At 45.4% G+C, this 27,639-nt stretch overlaps 1 protein-coding gene across 4 annotated transcripts in view; it reads left to right on the forward strand.

The window, feature by feature from the left end:
* Positions 1 to 27,639, forward strand: part of LOC135404395 (mitogen-activated protein kinase kinase kinase 3-like) — an 85,374-nt gene that overhangs the window by 26,407 nt on the left and 31,328 nt on the right. For 2 of the 4 annotated variants that reach the window (XM_064639123.1, XM_064639135.1), the window contains exons 2-5: positions 866 to 945; positions 15,013 to 15,122; positions 24,792 to 24,835; positions 25,838 to 25,937. In XM_064639123.1, coding sequence (XP_064495193.1) covers positions 942 to 945; positions 15,013 to 15,122; positions 24,792 to 24,835; positions 25,838 to 25,937 — 258 coding nt within the window. In that variant the 5' untranslated portion in view covers positions 866 to 941. Of the gene's footprint in view, positions 1 to 49; positions 70 to 865; positions 946 to 15,012; positions 15,123 to 24,791; positions 24,836 to 25,837; positions 25,938 to 27,639 lie in introns of those variants that run through there. The other 2 variants (XM_064639128.1, XM_064639142.1) reach the window with 2 other exon arrangements.

Raw genomic sequence — 27,639 nt, forward strand, 5'->3', positions numbered from 1 at the left:
TGAGGATTTACCAGGCAGCTGAAGTGGACTTTGCTGATGTTTTCTGTCTTAAAAGGTGCCCACCTTTAGGTGGGTTTTGCTTTCATTCAGTCTAAAATAAGGGGTTTTTTCACTAGGGAGCAGGACTGGCTTCTGCATGCTCAGGTCTCCTTTACTTTCTCAGTGACCAAAAAAAAACCCCAAGCCTTATTGGGTGCAGAGGTTTGGCTAAGTGCAGTGTGGCAGGTAGCTGAACCTATTCCTGCACTGGACAGATAAAAGGCAGAAACTCTGGAAGGGCTCCTAGGGACATGCCTGCCATGAGGAATGTATGGGGCATACAGTGCTGCTGAGAGCTGCCTAGATTCAGCTTTTTTCCCATGTGATCAGAGGAAAGGGAGTCCAACCTTGAGGAGCCTTGGCTGGTGTTTGGAAGGCCTAAATTTAGGTTTCTGCTTTGATTCAGGCTCCCTCTTGGATTGTCTTTCCATGTCCTGCTGTCAGTCTGTTCCCCAAGTGAGTCTTATTCCATAGGGATGCTGTGGAATGTGATGTGATGAAGATGCTATTACTTTAAGGTTACATTAATAATGTAAAAATACATTTAAAATATAATATATTAAAAATGTTCTGCGCTTATGGAAAGGAGGCCTATGGCACAAGTTGTTTACTCCAAGATTTTAAAACCATTAAGGTTCCAGGTTTGTAGTGTGTTACCTTTGGGGTGTGTAGGGAAGGGCAGACTCCTGGTCTCAGTTCCTAAATAAATGGCTCTCCTCTTTCCTCCAGCCCAGGTGAGGGTCGGAAAGGCTTTGTGAAAATTAGTCCTGTACAGTGACTCCACTGACATGTCAAAATTAATCTGTAACCTCTGTGTTTGTTACAGGGTGGATGCTTGAGAGCGGAGGATAAGGTACAAGTGTTTGGGACCGGTGGAATGGAGGCCTGATGTAGATGGAAAGATGGGTAAGAACTGGATTCCCTTGAAGCAATTAATTTTCTGCAGCCTGTTAATTTTGGTTGGGACTACCAAGCATGGCAAGAGTGGGAGACATCTCTGAGATGGTCTGGCTGGATTGCTTTCTAATTTTTTTTTTTTTTGTATTTTAATGGTGCCAAAATTGGACAAATTCTCTTCTTAGTGTCATTGTGAGCTGGTGGGTCGTGTTCTGGATGGAGCCTCTTTCCACAGCTGCCTTGTATTTCTATGCAGACTATCTTCATTCCCTGTAGCTGTTCTCCCAAGGAATTTTCTGTTTCAGCCAGAGCCTGAGTATATTGCTTTTCTAATCAGTGACCTGGATTACTTGCACCTTCTCCCTGTCCTGCTGGAGTAGTTGTGTATCAGATGCTCTGTGGTGCTGAGGGAAACTTTTTTAAGGTGGGAATTATTTGTAGTTCTGGGGGTACATAATGATTGTGATCTTATCTCTATAGATAAGAACTTTCTCCTAAAGAGAACTCATCATTTTAGAAATTGGGATCACTTGGCTGGACTCTCTCTGTTTTATTGAATAATCATATCAGTGCTGTTGTCTCACATGAGCAGGTGATAAGTGTGGGAGCCCCAAGAATGAACACTGACCACAGAACCAATTTCAAAGTGGTCTACAAGCCATTTTGTCAGGCAGTAGCAGTTCCAGCAACTGCAGGGGTTTCTACTCCTTTGCTTTAATTGTGCTGAAGAGAAAGCTCAGCAGACTGAAGAACAAGGCCAGGTTCTGCCTCACAGGACTGTCAGTGTCAATTAACACATGGAGCTAATTGAGCTTGAATTGTCTTCTTCCGTTCACCTGAAGAGGCAGATTACAGAGGAGCCTAAATTTATCTCCTGAAATGGCTTCTTGACCTGGTGACCCAAGAAATGAGAAGAGATCTTGGAAAAGTCCTGGTTGAAACTGAGCACTTTACTTGCACATTTGCAGCATTTATGCAAGTTGACCCGAAACTTTTCAGGGATGGTTGAAATGGTGCTTTAAAAATAATAAAATAAAAGGAGATGGGGGGGAATATGTGTGAATTTAGAGATTGTCCTTGCAAACATGCTAGAATCACAGAATCACAGAATTTGGGTTGGAAGAGACACTAGAGATCATCCAGTTCCACCCCTGCCATGGGCAGGGACACCTTCCACTATCCCAGGTTGCTCCAAGCCCCATCCAACCTGGCCTTGAGCACTTCCAGGGATGGGGCATCCACAGCTTCTCTGGGCAACCTGTGCCAGGGTCTCACCACCCTCACAGGGAAGAATTTCTTCCTAATATCTAATCCAAACCTTCCCTCTGTCACTTTGAAGCCGTTCCTCCTTGTCCTGTCCTTACAAAAAGCCTTGTAGAAACATGATTCAGAATTAGATACTGGTTTGAATTTAAAAAATGAGAAGTGTGAAGCCATTGCCACACCTTAATTGTTTGTTCTCCCTCATGGAGAAAGGACAAGAGTGGTACTTACCCTATCCTGGCTTTATGTCTCTGTTCTTTTTGCTCTTTCTCTGCTACCCAGAAGAGAGATTTTGTGGGGAGACAACTAATTTAAAGCTAAGTTAAAAAAAAAAAAGGGAAGGAAAGAGAAAGTCCAGACCTGCTTCTCCAGTGTAAAGAATGACAAATTTCAGTTTAAAATCCCTGTTGAAAAACCCCAGAATTTTTTAGAAACATTTTCACTTTGAAGGCAAAAGCCACTCGTTTGTCAATGTGATGTGGTTTTTTTTGAGAAGGAAAGTTCAGACTCACTCTGAGCACCAGTAGGGAAGGAGTTGCTGGCTCCAGTCCAATTCCCAGGAGATTGTCAATTTGATGACTCCTTGTGCAGAAAGTGATTGATAGAACCTGCTCAAGGTGCCTAGAGCCTGCCAGCTGTGAACAGAATATGGATACGCTGGGGCAGCATTAATTCTGGGAACTCTGCAGTGAAGAGAACACCCTTTTGCAAGGCACTTGGTTGGTTTTTTTTTTTTCTTTGTGAATAGGAGCTGAATCAACAGAAGTCTTGTGCAGGTTTGCAGATACACTTGGGCTTGTGTGTGGATGGAAGGTGCTGTGCGTGTCCCCCTTCCGCAGATGTCCTTGCTATAGCTCATCACTGACAGCATCAACACCTGTGTTAGATCTGGTTAGATCTGCCAGGCTGCATCCAGAAAGGATCATCTTGTGGTCCTGAGTCTGCTCTATGGTTTGACTGTCGGGATGAGATGAGTGAAGTGATGTGTGTCTCCAAGTAGAGCTTGTTAGTCAAAGAATCATTGCAACAGCTTTGCTGACGCACATAAATTTGGGATAAAATTTTGAGGGTTAATTAGTTTCACTTCTCCCCCTTTTCCTTACCCCTCATTGGCATGAGGGAGCATTTTCAAGGGAAGTGCAGGGAATATGCAGTTATGTCACTGATTCCCCTCTGACAGACCACAGAGATGTGTTGGATGATGTGATCTCTGACGTTCCAGGTCTACCTTTCTTCCTAGGATCCTATTTATAGTCTGCTCAGTGCCTCAAAGTTCAGCATAGGCCTGTTCACTCCGAGACACGTTCTAGGGAAGTTGCATGACCTTGTCTGGAGACCACAAGACGGGAAGTGGGGACTTCTGGCGTCTCCATGGGCTGCACCTCTGACAGAGCAGTTTCTCTGTGTCATGCAGTGCGTGGACCAGCCCTGTGCAGCTGTGGGATCCCGGTGCTGCTGCAGGTCCAAGACAGTCTCTCTACATGTGCCAGCTTGGGACCACCCTAAGTCCTTGGCACTGGGTCTTTTTATTCCTTCAGCTCACAGCATGTTCCCATCTGCCACCTCTCCAAGACCTCTTTGTAATTTAAAGATGTGTCCATGTCTCCAATACAACACAGTGCAAAGATCACAGCCAGTAGGTGTTAAAAATTGCTGTGTTTAAACATGACATCACAGTAAAAGTAACATTAAAAAAAACCACACGAGTTGGTAGAAAAAGCACCAGCTTGTTGGTTGCTTAATTTTTATTCTTTTTGTTTTAAAACGATTTAAGTGTTTTTAGTTGTGGTTATGGAATGCCGTGTGCATTCGTGTGTGTTCCTGATGATAAAAACTCCGGGAAGGCTGATCTATTCTGCTCTGTATATGTACATGTAACTCAAAACTCTTTAGTGCTTTGCTGGAGTGAGTGTGGCTTTTGCTTCAGCAGAAAGGTCATCTGAGGTGTGGGATATGGGAGAACGATGCTTGTTTATAGCATTGCCTTGACAGAGTGCGTGTGTTTGGAGAAGATGACTGCAGGCTGGGCTGGCAGAAGCCACAGCAGTTTGCAGGAGGAGGAAGGGGCCTGTTTGCACAGCCATGGTCTGGCCACTTAACTCCAACTCATTGGTTTTTTGGGGGGGCTGTTGAAACAGAGAGAACTGCCCAAGTTGTTGGGGGAGAACAGACCCGTCCCCGTGCACCCAGGCACTGATATCTCAGCTCTCCCATGCTGTGCTTTCCTCATTCCTCCATCTAAGGCAATGTTTTTACTCTTCACTTCCTTACTGCTCTTAACTTGCTCTTTATATGCTGAGAGCTATTAATGAGAAATTAATTCAGGTTGAATTGCAGTACTTTATTTTATGATAAGACACACCCGGCTTTCTAGCTCAGGTTTTGTTATTGTCAAGGGGTGACTGAGTTAAAAGGTGCCTGTGTCTCCTTCTCTCTTTCCTGGCATCGTACCCATTGCACCAGGACTCCATTTTAGGGTCATGCCAGGTGCTTTGGGAACCTGGGAAATGTGGGACTGGACCTGCATCATATCTGAGACATTTCAGCCGTTGCTGCAGCAACAGGTTAGGAGTTCACAGGCTCTGGGCTGTGGCTTTGAGCACTGGAAGTAGCTGGGCTGGGAGGGAGAAAGGGTTCTTTATGAGCCTGCAAATAACCTTCAGAGGTATCGAGGCAGCCAGGGGAAATAACTTGCCAGCTACATTTCTTTCTGGGTAAACATTTTTCTCCTTTCAAGTGTGCTCAAGAGAGAGGTACAGGTTGTGGGGAGAGGTAATATCTTTTATTAGACCAAAATGATAGAGGTGGAAAAAAACCAGGCTGCCTTTTAGGCACACAAGCCCTTCTTTAGAAGGAAAAAAAATTAGGCTTAGCAGGACAACTGCTGGAAAAATTGGCCCAAATTTAATTTAATTATGTTAATCCATTGAAGGAGAATTAGTGTCTGTGGAGCAAAGGGCAGGGTTAGCAAAAAAGCTGTGAAAGTTTGTTGTGGAATGGGAGAGAAACCAGTACCTTTGAAGTGGTGAGGAGTAGCAGGGCTACAGGCATGCAGAATTTTCTTAAATGTGGTTAATTTTGCTTTTTAGAGGTCTAGGCCCTGCTTGCAGCTCTCCTGGACTAACTTTAATCTGCAAAAGCAAATGAGAAACAGTGCATTTGTCCAAGATCTGAAGGATCTTTTCCATCCAAAGTGATTCTAAGAGGCAGAGATTTAGCATGGCTTACCTTGCCAGCAGTCTGTGCTTTTATAGGAAAGCCCTGATTCCCACTGCCCTATTCCTGCAGTGTGGTCAGCAGGACCAGGGCAGTGACTGTCCCCCTGTACTCAGCACCGCTGAGGCACCTTCAATCCTGTGTTCAGTTTTGGGCCCCTCAGTACAAGAAAGACATTGAGGTGCTGGAGTGAGTCCAGAGAAGGGCAGAGGAGCTGGGGAATGGTCTGGAGCACAAGTCTGATGAGGAGCAGCTGAGGGAGCACTGAAACCCTTTCTATCACTAAACCCTGGTGTGTTTATTACCAAAACATCAACGTCTCCTGCTCCAGGATCCAAGTTGCTGGCTGGATGTGGGGGGCAGCTGCTGTTTTCCCCAACTCTGCCCTCTTCAGCAAATCTTCCCTGCATCAAATGCCACCTGATTTTAACCCAGACATTTGCCCCATTAGCCAAGGAGGGTTAAAGGGTGTGAGGTGCCACGGCTGGACCTCCACAGGTTGAGCTCCTGTGCTGCTGGAGGAGGAGAGCTGAGAGAGGGAAGGAAAGGAATGACTGTCAGGATGTTGCATGGGCTGTGTCTCGGGGGAAAATGGCTTCTTATCCAGGCTTCACCAGCCTCTGCGTGTGCAGGGAGGTACAGGGGACCTGTGGTAACAAGTGTGCAGGGGGATGAGGACGCAGAGGAGGGCAGAGTGTTGCAGAGCACGGGAAAGCTCTGCCAGTGGCTCTGATCCCGTGGAATTTTACTGCGCGCGGCGCTGTCAGAGGAATGGCTATTTTGGGAGTGGAGGGTTGTGGTGAACCACAGACGTAACCTTGCTTTCCCTCCCCGCTGAGCTAAGCCAAACACCTTTTCAGTCCCGAGGCCTTTTCCATTGCAGAAGTCCCTGGCAGGTCTCTCGGCGCTGTGCCACGAGCTCTTCGCGTTCGTCAGGAGAAACTTCTTGTGTGATCTGTGGCTTGACCACTGAAACCTTCACATGTGATAAAACTTGCCATTCCAAATGTTTTGGTTTTGGTATTTGCAAGGTGCTGATCACTTCGGGGTTTTAAGGGCATTGTTCTCACCTCTCCCGAGCTGAGGTGCAGTCCCGGTAGCACTGCCTCTGCTTTTGGTTTTTCCTGGGGAAATTCAGAGAGCAGTGGAAGTTCTTCATGATCTCACACCCTGGCTATCAAATAGGCTATGCCTTAACATATGAATTTATGTTCCAGTTTAATCTCTTTTGCTGTTTTTTTGATGCTCTTATTAAGTGACTGGACTCTTAGCAAGTTTAGATTATGTTGGAGGTGTTTGCTGGTTTGTGTTCATGAGTATTTTGGGGACTGGCTGGGTCATGTCACTGGTGATTGGATTTAGTTATATATGTGATATGCAGTTTTACTAATTATCATTTTAAAAATAACTGGTTTAGCTTTTTTTTTTAAGCCCATTCCTGAGCACTAATTTCTGTCCCCTTTTGCAAGGGGTAAATGATAAATGCTGTATGCCAGTCAGTCCGAAAGGAAGGGTTGTTTTTGATCTAAACATGATCTCCAATCTGGCTGTGCAATTTTTCCAATATTTGTATGTTTAGCCTGAGGGATAGCACGGGGTAGAAGGGGAATAGGAGGCAGGAGCTCAGCTTTGCCCCTGAGAAAAGGATCTGTGAGACACTATAACCCACAGATGTTCTATTGGGCATTTGGCATGATGGACTTCTGTAGCTGTCAAAAGCCTCTGATGGGTTTGGTTTTGTTTCTTTTCACAAAGCAGTTACTGACTGTGCTGTAAAAGTGCAATTAAAAGTCCAAATTGATGTAATTTATGGAGAGCAAGATTCACCAACGATTTGTCAGGTGAAGCATTAATAATCTCCCATGGTGCACCCTTTAGCATTATAGTTCTTGGATAAGGAGAAATGTGCTTTCAAGAACCCCCAGCACCTCACACCATGAGTTTTCTGTGTGAGTTTATGAATCCCAAGCTTAAGACGTCAGTGAGCAAACTCCTGCCAAGACATCCTACATATCAAGAGGGTCTTTCCTCACTTCCTCCTGTATAATTGCTCTGTTTGACCTGCTGGGCTGTGCCCTGCCCTTGAGCCCTACACAGGGGTGACCTTGGCATCCCTTGGGTGGGGTTGCAGGAGGGAGAACGGCAGCAGGATCCAGCTGCTGGTGAGCCTTTGCTGACTTGCAAAGGGAACGTGCTCCACTGGTGTGTCTGCTGCAGTGCAATCTGGACTGGGGGAGGGTAATTGGATAATTTTTCTCTTTATCAGATTCTGGACACGGCTCCAGACAGTGGCAAAATGCTTTGTGCATGTGGGTTGAATTTACGTGGATGTTTGTCTGCATCTCTCACTAGATGGAGGCAGGCAGCAGTTCTGTTTTGCCACAGGTCATTCACAGACAGCCCTTCTAAGGGTGCTAAGTTCCAAAGCAGTATTTCTACCTGCCTGTCAGAGTGTCTGGGTCCCTTCTTTGCTTGCTTGGGGGCTTCTGTCGTGGTCGAAATCAGGCTCTTGAGCTTCTAGCTCACGGGTCTCCTTCCTAGTATTGATTGAAACAGTCACTGTGACACTGTTTATTTAATAATTGATCCCTCTGTTTAGAATCAGAATCATTTAGTCAGGAAAAGACCCTTAAGATCATCAAGTCTGTGCTGTGTTGATACCTCTGCCCCTGGTATCTTGTGCATTGGCTGAATCCTGGTGGCAGTGGGTGCCTGTTGACAGTGTTTGCAGCTACTGAAGAAACTCCAAGTCCTGGGTTTCTCTTCATCTCCAAGCTTTTTTTCCCCTCTGGGTTTTGGAAAAAGAGCAGCATTTATGTTCACAAGCAAGTTCTTTGACACTGGCTTTCATATGGATGAGTGTTGTTCCTGTTCTCTGGATCAGGAGAGCAAACCCAGGACTGGTCTGACATTGACCTTCTGATGAAGGCAGTGGGCAACCCAGGTGGCTGTTGGTCTGGCAGATGTGCACTTTCACTGGTACATGTTGGTCAAGTTTCCTGCTACCCCATGCTCACATAGCAAACAGAAATGGAAAGGTGCTTTGTCCACTGGGCATAATGTGCTTCTCTGATGTTCCCTCTTGTCTTCATGAAAAAAAAAAAAACAAAAAAAACCACCTGGAAAGCTGAAGAAGTTAATTAAGGATTACTCTAGTGTCAGAAGCTATGTATTTCCATTTAGTTACATGAAGAAGGGTTAAAAGGGGATGAGGTTGCAGTCTGTGAATACCTGCAGAAGATGGGGAGTGTTTATTAATAGAGGGGTCTCTAAGATACAGGGATATCAAGATCTAACGAGTGGAATACAAGGTGACCTATGGTCAAACTGGTGTTGAGGTATTAGTTGCAAAGGGGTTATTGGAGTAAGTGCATGAGCTCTTTAGACTAAGACTCTCTAAAAGAGGCTGTTTGGTGATTCTGGGTCAAGATAGGGTTGTAGAGGCTGCTAAATGAATTTCTGTGGTCCTTGTATACAGCCAGGAAGGCCGGATCAGGTTAAGTCCTTTCTGAATTGATGTATTTAGCTCTGCAGACTCATGTGGTCTTGAGCAAGGCTTTTTTTTTTTGTCTGTCATGGATTCCTGTTCTTTAAATGAGATATAGAAAACAGCTCATCTCTCTCTCCCTCTGACAGTGTGGCTGAAAGTCCATCAGGACAGAGACTGCCCTTTGCAGGTAATGAGTGATGCTGAGGGAGTGAATCTTGTCTTTCAGTTCAGATTCTCTTTGATAAATGATAAATATTGTATGCCAGTCAATCAAAAAACCATGTATTTTCAAAAACCAGAGAAAATGGAAGGCTGATGCCTCTGCAAACCAAAGTCAGGATTGTCAGTGTCATCATCACATGGTTCCATATTTCTTTTCACTATGTTACATTTTAGTGTTTTTGTCACTGTATGTTCAAAGTCTCACCTATTGAAAGGGCTTTTACTGAAGCTGACAGCATTTCTGGGGCGCTCCCTCCATCCCCTTTCAGCCCTCACAGACTCTTCCCTCTGCCTGGGGATATCCCCAGTGGTTGCATCTCCTTCTGGAGAGGTGGATGCTGGCCTTGGAGGGAGCTGCTGGAGTTTACACAGGCAGGAAGGCTCAACTGGACTATCAGCACCACGGCTGTGAAAAGCACAGTGGGATCTTCAGCAGCCACGAGTGGCCACGTCTGTGGTTTTTCCCTGGATCCAGGAGGAAGGGTGTGTGTGACAAGGTATGACCCTGGGGCCACACGCTCCAGCCGTGCTCAGGAATGACTCACAGGACAATATTCTTCCCTTCTGCAACACTCAGGACTTTTCCCCGACTCTTCCCGTCCCTAACTCTGCCTGCTGTGTGTGTGAGAGGCCGAGATCAGGACTCACCGTGTTCTACAGGACTCTGCTTTACTTCTCCAGGCTTTCTGTGGGCTCCATCCAGCTGGTGCCTTTTTTTTTTTTTTACAGTGTTGATGGAAGCAGCTTCATGGAACTACCGTAAGCTGCCTCTTAGTAATGACCTATTAGTGAAGCCAACAATAACAGCACTGTCTAGACCATCTGAGCACAGCTAAATTATTCCTTTGTCCCTTCTTCATTTGCTTTCTCTCCGGACTCTTGAATTGTTTTGGGTGGTCCGTGTTGACCTTCAGGCTTTCTATTTCTCCCTTGTGGGGTTTTATTTTTTCCTTCTCCAAGAGCAGCGAACTGGCTGTACTAAGACTGAAACTCCAGGTTCCTCTCTCCCTCACGCACTCTGGAACCAGAGCCATGGAGCAGCACCGGAAACGTGTATCTGAAGGGCAGAGAGATGTGTCATCTTCTGGCTCTTTGATTTTGCCAAGTGCCAAATGCTCCAGATTCGCATTGCTAGTGAATCTGGGACTTGTGAGTCTTAACATCTCACAGAACTGAAAACTTGATGAGAGAAGGAGGTGTTCTGGTTTTGATATAAGATCCTGCCAAAACGGATGAGTTGTGCTTTAATAAAAATATAAACCCAACCTTCCCATATCCACTGTAGCTCCACTGGCCATTGCTTCCTGGGAGTGCTCTTGGCTTACTACTTCTGTGTGTTCCTCTCTTCAACGTGGCTATGGATATATCCCCCCGCCCCCAAACCTCTGGGAAATTAATATCTTTGAGACATCTATTATTCTTGGTTGGAAGTGGTCCTTGGTTGGATGGGCTGGCAGCATGATCAAATGAGCTTTGTCTCAGGGAGATGATTTAAAAAGCACAAAATCGGGGTGTTGGTGGGAAGTAGGGATGAAAGAAATGAGTTTCCTACTGAAAGAAATAGCTGAAAATAAAGACAGAACTGAGGATGGAAGAAGAGACACCAGGGACAGAGGGACAGTACTAAACACAATTTGTTTTTATGTTTCATTTCTGCTGTCTCTGTAATCAGCTTTTTTTTGTCCTGATCTTCCATGGTAAAAATAATCCTGTTTATATGTGTTCTGGGTAGAGAGCAGACATCATTGAACAATTCATCCTGTCAACCTACAATACCTTAAGTGAATTTGTACAAAATGGTGCAAGAGTGAAGCTGGGCCAGAAGGTTGCTCAGGAGCAAGAACGTGCTCACATTGTGAAAGGGTTTCCACGAGTCTCCAAGTCCATCCAAGTGCTGAGGATACTTCACTGGTGGTGTGCAATTCGCAGCTGTTTTGTTCTGGAGCCATGGCAAAGCCTGGGAAGGTGTTTGCTGTGCAGTCTCAGTGCTGCCTTCTCACAAGGCTGAAGAAAACTTGAGCCCTGCCAGGGCTAGAAAAGGAGAATCTTGATCCTGCCTGTCCCTTGGGCCTGGGATTCCTGATGATTGGCATTTTGCCCCTGGGAGAGCCGTCCATCCTGCACCCACTCCTCACTCAAACTGAGCCAAATGGAGAACAAGCAGACTGTGACACCCCCTTCTCTGGAAGGGCTTGGGAGTGTCATTTGGCTTTAATTATCCAGTTAGCTCCAGTGCTTGTTTGAATTTTGACTGAACTGGCTGAGCTGGCCGCTTATTTCCATGGAACAAAGTTCTCCACCCTTCTTGCGAGTCAGCTTGGAGACCCCAGGAGCAGTAATTAGAATGGGCAAGAGGTTTAGTCTGGAAGGCATCAGTCCCTGTGCAAAGCTGTCATGGAGAGGACTGGGAAGTGTCGGTTTTGCAACCGATGATGCAAATCATTCTCCTGCTCAGAAGTTGCTTCAAACCATGGTGTGGGGGTTTTTGTTTTGAACAGTTGAGGCTTTGGTCATCGTGTCTCTGAAATTGCAGCTCTCTCGGACTAAAAACACACTGTTAAAAGTGGTTAAAAAAAACTTAAGCACATATAAATACGTTCGTTCAAGGAAATACTGTATTTCTTCTTGTGTGTAAGTCATGTTCTTTTGCACTCCAGCAGTAGAAAACAACCTCTCCTGCTCATATAAAGAGAAATTTTCTTACCTTATTTTGTAGCAGTGATGGCGCAGATGTGTATTTTGGGTTTTTTTGGACAAGTAACACCCATGTTTTATGATTAAAAATCCTCAAATGCTCTTCAGAATGCTCTTTTGCATTGGCTTTTTAGTAGATAGAGGAACAAAGATGCTGAGTTGACAGTCAAATACAAGAAATGACTTCTCTTTCTTTTTCTTTTTTCTTTCAGTAACTGATTTAGGGCAGCTGGAGCCCAGTTTTACACCACTGGTTCTTGGCTGCTTCAGTTGATGGTTGGGTATTTCTGAAAATTGGCTGAATTTAGGCAGTTACTGAAAGGGAGTGGATTCTCCTTGCTTTGCTATGCTGGGAGAGATGCAAAAGGTCGCTTCTGGCAGAGATGTGTAGCCTGACTTCCTCAGAAATGTGACTTCCATAGTGATGCAGCTGGACTTGCAGCAGTAGGAATTTTTAAACCTGTGTTTGATGGACTCGAAAGACTGTGTTGCAAAAAGTATTGGCAAAAATGATGGGTAGGTAAAGGAGAAAGACTCATTTATTGCTTTAAGGGCAGTGTCACGTAAACCAAACCTTTCCTAGACGTTGGAAACTCCTTGGTGTTTAAGAAGAACACATAAGGCCAAGGGAAATTGGCCTTCCTTGCTTTGCCCTCTGGTAAACAACTTGTCACAAGTGGTCTGTGGGGAGCTTGGGCCAACTTTTGGGGGCTGCAGATCTTTCTCTTGGGATGGAGATAAGTGGCTTTACAGCCACTCCAGTAAACTTTGAAATTACTCTGTCTCTGTTTGTTGGTTTATTATTATTTGTTATTATTATTACTATTTCCCTCCATCAAATCCTGCTGTCCCTCCCTGGGGCAAGTTCTGGACTATCCTTGGTGGATTAACCAGAGATGAATCTCTTTGAAGATGCTGCCGGGCCTGGCCAGGGAGGTTTGGAATTGGGAGAGTGGTGGTGAATAGGGTGGTTTTGGTAGCAAAAGCCTGGCTCTGCCTCTGCCTGTTGAAGCTCTGTTTGCCCGTGACTTTATGGATTGTGTTTTGTGTCAGGAAAAAAAGTTCAGGAAACTTTTGTTGTCACTCGGGCTGGAAAAAAAGAAAGGGGGCGAGGGGCATTGCAGAGATTAGGGCTTTGGTGGAAAATTCCTGGAGGGCAGCGTAAGGGGTTTTGTTTTGTAGGTTTGTTTTAGCTTGTCCCTCCCCTCTTTCCCTCCCCCCACCAAAAGAAAAAAAGACTCTTTTTTTCTTCTTCTTTTTTTTTTTTTTTTTTTTTTTTGTGTCGGGTATTTTCCACAAAATCTGTATGGAAAACTGTGTGTGTCCCAGAGGTCTTTAAAAAAAAAAAAAAAAGGCAACCCAAACCAAACCAACAACGAGAAAAGAAAAATACCCTAAACCCAAACTATGGGGATACTCTTGTTGTGGGTTTGGGTTTCGTTTGTTTGTTTGTTTTGGCTTTTTTTTTCTGAACTAGAACTGAAAATTATCTTTTTCTTGAGTGTTTTCTTGTGGCATTTCAGGCTGCTCTCCCTGCCACCCCTTTGGAAAAACATACCTGTGTTTTTAGTAAATAGGGAAATGTGGAAAGGAAAAGGAATTGTATTTTAATGTACTTTGGTATGAATTTTATTATTTTATCAATTGTGTATTTAATATTGATACATAGATATCTGTTTATATACTAAATATACATGCACACACATTGTGTACAGGAAAATGTAGGCACTTTCCTAATAGTCTGATGTAGGCATTGGAGCTCATTTCTGAGCAATAAAATGAAAGTGACACTGGATTTTAAACATTTTCCCCCAGTTTTCCCCCTTATTTCTTTAATGAGATGGCTCTGGGTGCACAGCATGCATGATGAGTCTTTTTCTCACATCTTTTTTTTTTTTTCCACGCCTTCAGTCCTGACAGAACCCAGCAGGAGGAGCAGAAAAAGAGGATATGGTATTGTATCTGAGTACGAGGATCCAGGACATACACCTCCCTGGGGAAAGATCCTCAGTATTTGGGTCTGGTCCTGTCTGATTTCATACAATTTTTGTAATTTTTCACATATTTGTGGACTTTGAGTTAAATCTGCAGGCTGGCTCGGTGTAGGGGTGGTTCTGTCCCTGGAGACACTTGCTTTTAGACAAAATTTGTAGCTGTATTTGTATTTTTACAGTAATAGCTGCACGTGCCTAATATTTGTCTTGGGTATATCACAAACATGGAGTGTGCAGTGGGTTCTCACACCCTCCTAAGGAGTGTGCCCTGCCCTAGGTCTTGACAGGGCTCTTAGAGCTTGTGGTTGGTATTTTGCAGTGTCACAGTTCAGAGCTGCTTTAAGAGGCCACAAGCACAGATGGAAAAGTGTTGAAAAGGAGGAGATTGGTTTCAGAGTGAATGGGTCCTTCAAAGTTCTCTGATTTCTTCTATCCAGCATTGCTGACTTTATCTCTTCTTATGAATTCCTTGCCCTCTCCCATGGTTTCTTCCTGCCTCTGGTTTTGAAAATCATTCTGTGGTTCTTGAGCACCCCTAATGAAGAGGGAGGAAAGGAAGAGATGAAGAACTGTGTTGTACCCCATCATCTGCTGCCATGAGCTTTCTGGATCCTGAAAGGTTTCTGTCCTGCAGAGCACCACCATACACCACAAAAACTGGATCTGGAAGGGACTTTAAAGATAATCCAGTTCCAATCCCCCTGCCATGAGCAGGGACACCTTCCACTTGACCAGGCTGCTCCATCCAACCTGGCTTTGAACACTTCCAGGGATGGGGCATTCACAGCTTCTCTGGGCAACCTGTGCCAGGGCTTCACCACTCTCACAGTGGAAAATTTCTTCCTAACATCTAATCTAAACTGACCCTCTGTCAGTTTAAAGACATTGTCTCATGTCCTGTCACTCACTACTTGCCCTTGTCAAGATTTCCTCTCCGGTTTTCTTGTAAGCCCCCTTCTGGTACTGAAAGGCTGCAATAAGATCTGAGGATTTGGCTCACCAGTGGTGAAGAACCTGTATTTCCAAGGCACCATGAGCTGGAATGCCTTGGAACGTCTCTCTTAAAAGGAAGGCTTGACATCGTGGCTCCTGATCCATTTGGATTGAAAGCTTGTCTTTGCAATGCTGTGCTTTTACTCTGTAGTTCTGGGGGGGAGGTTGCCTTCCACACTTCAGCTGTCTCATCTTCTTTTGCAGATGAAGAAGAAGCTCTGAACTCTATTATGAAGGATTTGGCAGCGTTGGGCAAATGTGGGGGGCTGCTGGACAACAACAGGAATAAAACCAGTGTCCACTGCAGTAAACAGGTAAGGCATTGCTTGATTCTACCTCAAATTCCAACAGACCGAAGAGGTGGGCATGGTGCTTGCCATGCTGGTAGTGCAGTTTAAATGTTAGAACTGAAGTTAACAAGTGCTGCAGGACCTTAGTACATCAGAAATACCGTAATTTCACCAAGGCATAAGCTTTAGGTTCTCTTTTTGAAGAGCTGAAAGGAAGTTACAGGCATCCCCATATCACAGAGGAGCAGAGAAGGGCAGTGCCCCAAATAATTAAAAAATATAACAACACAGCCTGAAACTGGGTTTTAAGCTCAATTCCCACCTCAAGGCACTTTTAACCGTTGGTTAACACTGAAAGTAGTAGAACTTGTTGCAGTCTGTGCAGCTTTAAGACTTGGATAAGTCAAATGTTTTGTACTGACAGCATTGATGAAATACAATACTTATTATGTGCACATTTGACTTCAGATATTTGAAAGACAGACTGCCAACTTTGAGCTGTAGACACCCAGGCTCTTTGGGGAGGAATAATGTCATTCTTATATAAAGTGTTTAATTATTAATTACTGGTGTTTATCTTTACACTCCTAAACCCAAACATTTTGGCCCTGTTGCACATTCAGAGTTGTTTTGGTGAACAAAAACGTTGTCCCTTGAGAAATGTCGGAAATTATTTGCTGACATTGATATAATAGCTGAGTTGGATTTAATAGCCTGTTTGTGTATGGAACAAATATTACGCGAACATGAAAGTTGTGAAGAAATCAATTGAGTTGTCAAAATAGCAAGAAAAAAAGGGAGACAAAAATTAAGAGGACTGGGAAGCTGCTGGAGAAGCATGGGAGCAGATCCACTAGGAATTCCACTTCTAGTGCTGTGGCTTAGAATAAGCTTGCAGCCGACTTTGCAACTGCTGAATGCCCAGCAAGGAGGAAAACAAATTGTCATTTACTGTCGTCATGCATTTTTTTAATGGCACTTGTGCTACAAACAAAGAGCTCTGCATGCAGAGAGGAAAAATCCTATCCCGAATCCCTCTAGACTTCCTAGACACATGCAGACGAAAACACGTGCGCACGTAGCATGTCTTGTCTCAAAGTGTGTTGTCCTGGCGGTAGCAGCTGTCCAAGTTGAATCACTGGACTTGTGTTCATCTCATGCTGAAATAAGTCCAAGATGTTTACAGGACTGACCAGAGAAATTCGGAGCTGGCTCCTCTGCAGCTGCAGGCGAAGCAGAAAACCCAGCGCAGCCTTGGATGGCTCCAAGGGCAGCATTTTCTGCACGTTGATGGGTGGGGACCATACTGAGCCATCTCGGGTTGCTTTCAGGGCAGCAAAGCTTTTTAGACCTCTCGTAAATGACATACTTGTTTTTGCACAATGAGGGGAAAATCCCTGCTGTCACATCTGAGAACTGTGCTGTAAATGCTGCAGATGCACAGTTAGCCAGATAACTTGTGGAAAAATAAGGAGAATAATGGTTTTCATTGACTGAATATCTGCAGAAGTTTCATAAAGTTGACATCTTGCAATGAATCTTCATATCCACAACCCACCCACTCTGTATCTTCATTTATAAATCACCAGCAGAGTTGGTGCTCTGATATCAGCTTTCGAATAGTTGGCTGCCACTTGAGTGTAATTTTATTATATTGGGAATCAAACTTTCCTTCTTATTACAGCGCTGATGCTTGGAAAAACAATTGCCTCCTTTCCGATTTTTCCTTTCATCCACAAGTGGAGCAGCTGTAGCTGTGTGCTCAGTGTTACTCAGAGCTCTCTGATGGAGGAGATGCAGATAGTCAGCATCCCACTCTCCTCGCGCATCCGGAGCTGAGGGTTCAGACCAACAGGCCCCACGAGATGAAGGGCGTTGGAGGATGTTGAATTGTTGCTTCACTAAATTGGACTAGCTGGAACAAGTCTGGCTCGTGGGACGACGGGAGTCTAGTCTGGGAGGTGGGGAGTGGCCAAAGTAGGTGGAATTAGTCCGGGACTTGGTTCGTGTTTGCAGCTCAGAAACTTTTAATCGAGTTGTTTGGGGATTTTTTTTCCTTGTTTTTTAGGACAGAAATTGATGTGGGGGAGAGATTGCTTTGGCAATGCTGTCGTCCTGCCAGTGATTTGTTGTTCCTTTGGTACTTGGTGTTCCCTTTTCTTTCTCTTTTATTTTTTTCTTCTGATCAGGTTGGCTGGTTGGGCTGAAGGATGTCCTGCACAGTCTCCCTTTTTGGAGAGGGAGTGAGACATGGGGCATTTAGGTCTTAAAATGTCCTCTTGATCATCTCATTGCTGGCACCTCTATTGAGGCCCTGCAGGAACACGCTCACATAGAACTACTTGGGTCTGGAAGTTCAGTTGTCCAATTAATAATAATAATAATCTTTCCTTTTCTGTGGAAAAATGCTTTTCTGAGGCATGGGAATCCTTTAGTCAGTGTTCCAAATTTCCAGTGAAAAACACTTTTGAACAAGAATGTCTTGGCTAACTAGCCAGTTCTTTGTGGCTTGCAGCAGCTTTTTGGTCCACAGAGAAACACAACCGAAATGCTATCTCATTCCTGTCTCCTGGAGGGGTTTCTTAGTGCTCTCTTGACAGAAGTTGAAATTCAAAGCCTGCCAGACAGTATTCCTGGTAGGCCTGGGCCACACAAGAAAGCAGTCTGTGGTGGTTTGTGCTCCAGAATATTTCTTCCCCAAAATATCGATGGTTTTGCGTCAGATCGTCTTAGGAAATGAACATCCCTTGGCAAATTGCAAATCTTTCTTTTCTTAGTTTGCTTTCCTTACAAATGAGTTTAGGACTGAGGCTGAGCCTCTGAATGTGTAGTGCCTTGTGGTAGGACAATCTGAAAATGAGAAGAGCATGATGTGGCTGATTTTCCTCTCTTGGATTGCCTGGGCAGCTGGCAGCAGATGTGATGGCTGGAATCTCCTGAGTCCTGGTCAGGTGTGTCAGGCACTACGTTGTCCTGCCTCTCTGTTTTGTGGGAAAATGGCAGAGAGATAGACAGGGACACCCTTTTCCTTCTGCATGTGAGTTAAAGTGGAGCCGTTCTTTGGGAGCAGAGGGATCATTCTGACATTATTCCTCCTGCAACCTTTGCCCTCATATTCCTCTGTTATTCCTTTTACCATCTTGTTGCTCCTCGTGCATCCTCTGGCATGGCTGGAAAGAGTCCTTTCAAGTTGTCTCCTGGACTGAGCAAAGGAGATTTTTTATAGAAATTGCTCTGAAGGGGAGAAGGAGGAAACAGCAGAATGAACATCTGCATTGTGATCACTAAGAAAAAAGATGAGGGGGATAAGAAGGGAAACCCCGAAGAATTAAGAAATCCTGAACCAAAGCATGGAGGGAGAAAGGAGCAATTGCATTAACATTAATTTTGCATCTATTTCTGTGCACTTCCCCTCATTTATATAAATAGCACTTGGCAATTTGCAGTGTGAAGCTGGTTGTCAGTGCTGGCGTGGCCTCTGTCACAGCTGGTGACAACCAGCAGCTCCTCTGCCACCTGAATCTTGATGGCAAATTCTCCCATGGCAATTAAATCCAATATTCATAAGAAACATTTTTCCATTTACATCAAATGTCAGACTGACCTAGAAGTTGTTCTTTTAGTAAATTACCTCTGGACTCTCTTTTGTTTGGCAAGTTGGATGCAGGACAAGGCTTGCTCATAATCCAATGAAATATAGCTCATGTTGTAGGGCTCTCTCTGGGTCTTAGAGCAGCCTAAAAGGTGTTTGGCTTTATCACCTCTAGTTTACATCTGGAGAATAGGATGGGGGTCCATAAATATCCCCTTGAAGATGGGAGTCTCTATGAGGAGATCTGCAGGGACTTCCCCACCTGGGGGGCAAAAACAAGGGACCAAGAGGGAGCAGCACTGATTGGGAAAGCCTTGGCTAGAGGTGGCAAAGGCAGTGGAGTCCCAAGGATTTGAGAGGCTTTCCCTTGTCTGTGTGTGGAGCTGACTTGGGTGTGAAGAGGGTAATACCAATGAGAAATAAAGCTATTCCCTGCCAGGTGGGTGGCTTTAGATAAACATTTTGAAACCCATGATTTCTGCTGCTGTATAAACCAGAAGTACTTACAACAGGGAGCAGTGAACCTTCTAGGCATGTTTTTACTGCTCTCCTCTGCGCTGCTCACATGCTGTACCTGCCTTTTCAGAGGAAAAGAGCCTCAAGGACCCGGGGGGGACCGGGGTATGTTGTACCTTCCACCCCCGAAAGGAGAAAGGGGGCAATCCCAGACAAACCGCTTTCTGTCTGATTGCTGAATAACCCGGAGTGCGTGGGGGTTCTGTGCAGATAATTCCTAATGACGCGCATTAGTCATCTCCTACTGCGGTTTGGGGCCGCGGTCCAGCTGTCTGGCTCCTAACGAACGTCCCGTTGCTGAAAGCAGGGGCGAGCACAGCACTAGTGCAAACAATGTGCACCTCGAGGAGGTGCAGGAGTACCCCCCCCAGCCTGGCCCTGTGGTGCTGACTCCTCTTAGCCAAAGCCAGAATCTGGGGAGAAATCCCACTGCTTTGTGGCTTTGTACAAAGGAGTAACCCGGGCACTAACGCCCGAATGCTACGTGCGGCTCCGCGGGGTTTCCTCATTGTTTCCTAATCCAACGAGTAAGAAAATGAGAGAAGTGAAAATAATCCCTCTGATTACCCTCTGGCATGCAGAAGTGGGTGTCCTTCATTGTCCCTCTTTTACCTCAGGGGGAAACTGAGGCAAAATAAGTGCTCAAAGTCTGGTGGGTGGGTATGAGCAAGCCTGGAATGAGCCCCTCTCGGACCAGCACCAAAGGGAATAGGAGGCCCCTTGTGATGATTTTTCCTGCCTTTCTTGACCACAGAAGGGTTAATGCTGAAGTCTGAGGCTTTGTCCCAGATGGTTTGTGAGGCAGCTGTGGATTTGGGTGGAAGAAGTGATCCAAAGGCCCCATCCCTGTGGTGTCTTAGCATGGGCAAAGCTGTCCTCTGGTTAGATTTGACAAGAGCAGCTTTAAAGCAAGCCACAGAGGTGGGTTCTGACCAGAACACTGTTTCTGAGGGCAGCTGAGTTTGAGGGGAGTCTTTGAGTTTGATGCTGGTCTAGGGTTTTGCAGTGTGGTGTTTCAGCTCTCTGTGCCACACGGGCAGGTGTGGAGGCGTGGGGCTGGCTCCCTGCTTGCCATCAGTGGCACTGATGCAGTGAAGGTGTCCCTCTGCCATTAGACAGCCTTCTCCACAGGCATTGCTCAGCTTGGACCCCAATCTGATCAACCCTCTGATTGTGCAGCAGCAAAGAGTGTTCAGCACCTTCTGTTTCTCTGAAACCGCTTCCATTTTAGGCCTAACGGCTTGTTTTCCTGCTCTCCGTGTGTGCTTTTATTACAAACAGCAGTCAGCTCTTCAGGGATCTCTGTATAAGATCATGATTCACCTCGCTTGGAAACACTTTTTCCAATTTTTTCCAGCATTTTCCTTAATCTAAACCAGTGCTCAGTGCTGCTTGCTCCAGCTCCGGGGGCCGAGCTTGGCCGAGCCTGCCGGGGTACATGGTCCCCAGCCGAGTGGGCAGAAGCACTTGCCCCTTTTCCCCCCTCAGTTGCCATCAGGGATTCCTCTGAAGCTTGGCAGCTGTGGCCTTTTCTCTTTGTGAAATTAGAAGTTTTGAGGAAGGAGCTAAAAATACCTCAAGGAAAGCCTGGAAAGATGGTGCTGGGTTTGTGGCCGCTGCGGTGGCTTTGCTTTTTCCTTTCGGAGGCGTATGGCAAGAAAGAGCAAAATACCATTTGTTAGCAGGGCTGGAGGAAATGCCGGTCCAAGCATTTTGGAGAAGAAATTATTCTAGAAACGAAGGGAATGACTGTGGTATTTCCTGTCAGGGTTGTCGCTTATTTTGTTTGTGTCGCAGCAGGGTCTGCAGGCGCCAGCCGGGACGTGGGCTCCTGCGTGCCCCGTGTTGTACGGAAATGCACGTAGAGAGGGAAGGTTGCTCACTACACACAGCCCAGGAGACCAAGCACCTAAATTTTGTGCTTCTCTCTACTGCTCTTTGGCTTCACAGAATGAATCACAGGGATGGTTTGGGTTGGAAAGGCCTGTAAAGTCCAATCCGTCTGCTGTGGGCAGGGACATCTTTCACTAGATCAGGTTGCTCAAGATCTCATCCAACATGGCCTTGAACGCTTCCAGGGATGGGGCATCCACAGCTTCTCTGGGCAACCTGTGCCAGTGTCCCATCAACCTCAGCACGGAAAATTTCTTCCTTATATCCAACCTAAATTTAGCCTCTTGCAGTTAAAAACTGTTGCCTTTGTCCAGTCGCTACAGGACCTGGTGAAAAGCTTCTCTCCATCTTATAAATCCCCCTTTTTATATTGAAATGCTGCAATAAAGTCTTCATGGAGCCTTCTCCTCTCCAGGCTGGGCTTTCTCTTCATACCCTTAGCCAAAGCCCTTTGTGCCTCAGTTTCCCTTGTTTGCTCCATTACCTGCCTCAGCTCTCCCAGTGCTCCATGAAACCATTTGCTGAAATGCTCTGCCAGAGCTCAGGGTTTAAGGCTGGTGCCTGTGACTGACCTTACCCCTCTCCTCCACTGTATTTAACACAAGCCCTTCTTGGATGTCTTGGCTTGTTCTCTAACACCAACAAATGCCCTTTTGACTGAGGGGGAACAGGGCTGCCCTTAACCTCATTTAACATCTGATGGCAGGAAGGGTAAATAGTACAACTTGGATTGTGCAAGGAGGATTCATTGTCTTCATTCCTCACAAAATTGCAGAAGTGAGTACAACCCACCAGCCTCCACCACCCACACCTCTTCCACCTCAACATTTGCATGCAGTGTTGAGGTCCTTACAGAGAAGGTGCTGGCCCTGCCTTCCCCTTGATGGTGCATTTGAGGCACTGGGTACAGAGTTGCAGGAGATTTTACTCCAGTACTTGGCGGTGCCCCAGACTCCCTGTGTAATCTTAAACCAGTTACTCCAAACCAGATTTCCATGGGTGTAAAAAATCACAGCCTGCTCCAGCATTTAGGAAGTGCTTTGCATCCCCTGAGACTTCCTAGTACTTTGGGCACTGCCCACTCTTTTTTTTTTTTTTTTTTTATAAAGGAAAAAAGTATTTGTTGCTGATAGCAGTGACGAATTCAGCTTGAACTGTGGGTCAAAAATGTGAGCAAGCCAGGGGAAGAATGAAAAATAAAGCAGTAACCGACTTCTCAGAGTAATAAATATGTATTTATCCCTCTTGCAAATGCCTGAGAGCTTAAGGTCTTGCTTTCTTTGAGGGATGCAAGAGGTTAGTTTGTTTTATATGGAAAAAAAATTATGCAATTAAGAATTGAAGTGGGTTTTCATTCCCCTGTTGCAGCCGGGGTGTTTGTAGCTCTGCTCAGAAGCAGAGCAGAGCAGTGTGGGGCAGCTGGCGTCCTCCTGCTGGCTTTGGGCCATGGCACATCAGCCTTGTTGTTGATGTAGAAGAAAAGGATGCAGCAGGGTCGTGGCTCATTTTTTTTCATTTTCTTCTCTCTCTCTGGAGCTTTAGACGAGTGTTCTGACATTTTCCAGCCACAAGCTGTTTTTCAAAACTTATTTGTCTGTGAAATTTGTGTTGCTCAGCACAACCAGGCAGCGTGTGCCGTGTCCCAGCTCGGTGCAGCGTTCGGGGCTGTGCTGAAAGTGAAACCTGTGTTTTGAAAGGTTTCCTGCAGCGAGGCCAGAGCTGTGAGAGCTTTTCCCCTTCCACGTCCTGCTCCTTTGTCAGGAGAAACCTCGAAAGTTCCTTGCCCTGATTTTTTTCTCTTGCTTTAGAGAAGAGTTTTCTGGTTTTACAGCCAGTGAACCCACACTGGCCAATTTACTACCAGCATCCAAGAGGAATGAGCCAGCCAGGCATGTTCAGAAAGACACAAGGAAATAAAAATTGGCATAAAAGAGCCTGTACCTCTTTTTTTCCAATAGAGATAATCCAAGGTGGCAATCCCACCTGTATTTGCTCATCTCTCCAGAATGATTTGGACCTTCAACACTAGGATGGTTATGGTCATCTCTTCTTCTCCTTTTGAATTTTAGAGTGGTTTAGAATTAATTTGGTATTTTTACATGTTGGGCCTGGTTCTGGAAATGAACATGGAGTTTGTCCAAACATTGTGGGTCTGGAGAACTGGCTCTAGACACCGAGGTGATGTAACTGCCTGTTTAGCACAGGCCTGTAACACTGCTGGAGTGCCCCATTTGGTGACTGTTCCAGCACTGGTTCTTCCCAGCCCTTCCGGAAGCACAGAAAATGCCATGAACAGAGATAGAAAGGATGCGTTTCGGGTGATCCAACATGTTTACCCTGAATCTGCTGGATTTTTTGTTTTGTTTTGTTTTGTTTTTGTTTTAAGCTTTTCAACAGAATCGCCTCCAGCCTTGACTTCCTGAACTTCAGTGGGTGTTTGCAGAACTGGAGGAGCTGTCAGTTTAAAAATAAACCATCCAGCTCATTCTCCTCGTTAGAAACAAAGCTGTTTCACTGTGGCTCTGCTCTGCCTCTGTGGGGATGGAAAGTGTGCCTTCACACTCTGGCAATCCAGGCCCAGAGATAAGTCCTTTGCTCAGGAAGGGCTGTCACCCACCCATTCTGGGATTATCCCAGTGAGATGCCGGCGGTGCGGGAACCGAGCCCTGCCTGGTGTTACACCTCGGAGGGAGGGGCCACAGCACTTTTTTACTTGATGAGAAGGAAACTACTGATTGAAGAGGCTTGTGTGCACTAGTAAGAGCAGAGTGCTGGTTAACTGGAGTGACTAAACCTGGTCTGGAAAGTAAAGAGGGTTTTGATCTGCCTTGGAGGCCGTCAGAAAGTCCCGGAATGATCCAAGGGATGCTAGAAGGATGCTTGGCTTAGGCCTGGTCTGAGAAGCTGAATGAATGAAAAGGCTCGTTGTGGTCTCAACTGCTGCTAAATATGCACAAATAGAGGATGGGAGAAGTAGCTTTTACTGCACAGCTGTGTGTCCAGTCTGCCTGTGACTTCACTGGCTTTTCTTTGGGCAAATTTAGTGTTTTCTCTTGGGATGAGCAATGGGTCAGTTCAGGGTGAGCATTTACTGTGTTCAGTGTAGTGGGCCTGATACACTTTGTATTTTGTAGGTCCTAACAAAATAACAGCCACCCCTACAACCATCCTGGCACTGCTGGCTTTTAAAATCCAAGGCTGTCTCTCCACTTCCATTATGGGATGCTTGCTTTTACTTCTTAAGTCTTTGCCTCAAATATTCCTGTGTTCTAGTAAACATCCCTCTGAGCTCTGCTTTTTGGATTTCCAATGGAAAAGTAGTGGGGTGAAACCATGGGAAATGCTGAGGATGGACAGACATCAAACACTTGACATGTTGGCCTCTTTGATAGTAGTGCCTTGTTCCCAAATGAGTTCAGAGCACTCACAATTTTCCACTTTATGAAAGCATTTTATTAAAACTAACAGTTATACAGGTGAGTGTCTTCTTGTTTACAGAAGACCTTATGTTTTGACAAGCACATTTATCAGCAATGTGGAGTGTCCCCAAAGTCCGTGAGTCCAGCAGGCAGCTTAGCCCTAAATAAACCAGATGCCTATTGGAGTTAGGGGAGTCTCATTGAGAGTTTTGGATCTGTGTGTCAGTCTGGGCTGCAGTTTGAGACCTCACCATTTTCTGCTTTTTGTTTCAGCAGCGAAATGTCAGGATCAAGTTTGAATATGAAGGAGAGAAAAGGTAGGTACCCAACCCAGTGCCCCACATGTACGGGGACAAATTACCTTTTTTACCCAACATCATCTTGCTGACTTCAGCCAGCTGCAGATGAGCTCACATCAGGATTCACTCCCCTAAAATCGGCTACAGTTTTATGTGCAAGAGCCTTGCCTCATTATCCCATTTCCCACAAGTAGCTCCTGGGATTTGCATGCAGGAGAAGTGCTTCCAAGCTGGAAGTCATTAAATGCCTCTTTTACAAGGGACATAGGGTGCACACTTGGATCCTTTTCTCTTTTTAATTCTTGAGCCCTGCTGAAGCACAGCGGGGTTGGAACTCTGCAGAAATGTGTTCTTTGATTAGCAGTCTATGACACTTACTTAAGATAACCAGATTTTGGGCATGGGTCCCATAAAAATAGGGCTGGGAGTTAAAGCTTGTCCGCCCTTCCCTGCTTGACATTTTCATGGAATCACCTCTGCTTGGTGCTTGGTGACTGTGACAGGGCAGGACACAGGCTGATGGTCCAAACTGCACGTTAGAGCCAAGGAAAATTGAAATTGCTGTAGGGATAGACTGTACCTGCTGTACATACCTTTAGAACTGCTGCATGTGATGGTACAGGACAGTCACAGGATGCCAAAACTGCATCATTCCCACTTCCATCCCTCCTTCCTGTTCAGAGCCCCTTGCTGAAAATGGAGATGATAAATATCACTGACCAGTGCCTGATCTGGGATTTTGCCAGTGAAGGGCTGCTGGACTTCTTTTCCACCTATGCCTCACATTGGAGGGAGGAGAGGAGCTGCACTAGGATTTCTGGGACATGTTCTTGCAGGGTGGGTCCAGTCCCCTCTTGGGCACTGCAGATGAGCATCATTTCTGTGAGTGTAGAAGCAAGGACCAGGGTTTATGCTTCATGACAGAACACAGGTCCTTTCTTCTGATTTGTCAGTCGAATCCCAAATTTCAGTATGCTTCTACTAAATTGTGACTGTTGTTGTATTTGTTTGCATATACAGGATTATCCAGTTTCCAAGACCAGTCAAATTCAAAGAAGTGGTGCAGAAGGTCACGGATGCTTTTGGACAGACAATGGACTTAGTCTGTGTGAACAATGAGGTAATCTTCTCCCTTCTCCTATGGGGCAGGTTTAGGGTGCCTGGTGCCAACTTCAGAAGTGAGCAGTGGTTTGTTCTGAAGGCCCTAATGTTGTGTTGTACTTGCATGTGAACAAAAATAACCCTATTTTCTGGTTCCCAGCTAGTGAGCGTACAAGAGCTGTTGTGTGGCCACGGCTCAGATGGATTCCTAGACTCCAAGCCAGGCTTTTCCCCTCTCAAAGTGAGGCCTATTTCAAGTAAGGCCTATTAAATTATCACACTGGAACATTGTCTTTTCCCCAGAACAGAAGATTCCCCTCCGTCAAAGAGGGATGTGAAGCCTTCCCATCCTGGGGGCAGCTGCAGGCGTGTGCAGTCCAGAGCAGAGGGACAGTGCTGCTCACACAGTGTACTTTTATCTAGCACTGACTTTGTTTCACCCAAAGCCCCAGAACGAAGTGGATGTTCTTGTGGTTGGGGCTACAGTGAAATGTGCATCACTGAACATTCCTCTAGCAGGTCCTGTGGCCACATAAAAGCAAGAAACCCTCCCCCTGCAATCCTTGCATTTTAAGGCTTGAAGACCTTTCTCCTCCATCCTTCTTCAATAACAGAGGCCACTGTGTTTTTCCAGTTTTTCTTTGAGCCCAGCAGTGTGTGAAAGGAGGGTATTGCTGAGGGCTGTTACCTAGAAGGAGGAAATCCTTGGCATCTGTTTTGGTGTGCTCAGTGTTTGCTTGAGGCATCTTGCCATAAGAGGCATCTTGGCAGGCATCTGGACTCTCAAGGTGGGTTTGGCTTTGGGGAGGAGGAGAAGGCCAGATGACAAAGAGGTGGGCTTTTAAACACAAATCCTTTTGGATCTGTCCTGGAAGCTTGCTTGTTCAAGTATTAATTGTAAATGACCTACAGCCTTTCATCGAAGTATGAATAGAGAGAGAGGTTATGAAGAGAGCTTTCTTCTTTTTTTTTTCTTTTTCCCTTTCTTTTTTTCTCGCTTCTGTTTCAATAGAGATTTGATCCACAAAAAAAAGTTCCTTTCCCTTTATAATAATAGCTACCTCATGATACCAGAATGTCCACTGGGTTTTCACTTTGAAGGCAGTCAGGTTTCTAATCTTGGGCATTCTTTGACAGCCCTCCCAGGAAAAGCCTGCCATTGAATTCTCCAGGAATGACTCATTTCATTCCAGGTTTCTTTCCACTGGAAGAGGATTTCTTTCCAACAACAGCAAACAGAAGCTTAAATAATGCATTTTATCTCATGTTGGAGACCATCTTTCTGGACATGTGCACAGGCACATAGCAGGACCACGAGCAGGCCTTTGGGTACTCCTGACTTCTGAGGGTTATGGATGATTTTCAGTGCTTTGTTTTTCTGTATATAAAAATTCCTCCTTGTGAGAACCCACAGCTTTGGGAAGATGTCTAAGAAGTAGTAATTCAGGGTTGTTGTCATGGAAACACTATAAACAGACAAGAGTGATCTGTGGGGAAATAGCTCATGTCCACATGCTGACACGCCAGCATCTGGCTTTTGACATCTTCTGGGTCAGGTTTTCTGGTTCTGTCATGACTGCAAGTCTCAGGGGTAGCTTGACCACAGACTCATTACAGTTAATGTTTCAGCCTTTCTTTATGCTCAAAGGCACTTGTGCAGTAATTCTTTGTTGCCATCAGACATCTCTCTTGCAGTAGCACCTTGTAGACCAAAATTACAC

This window comes from Pseudopipra pipra, chromosome 1, assembly GCF_036250125.1.
Source record: "Pseudopipra pipra isolate bDixPip1 chromosome 1, bDixPip1.hap1, whole genome shotgun sequence".
NCBI lineage: Eukaryota > Metazoa > Chordata > Aves > Passeriformes > Pipridae > Pseudopipra > Pseudopipra pipra.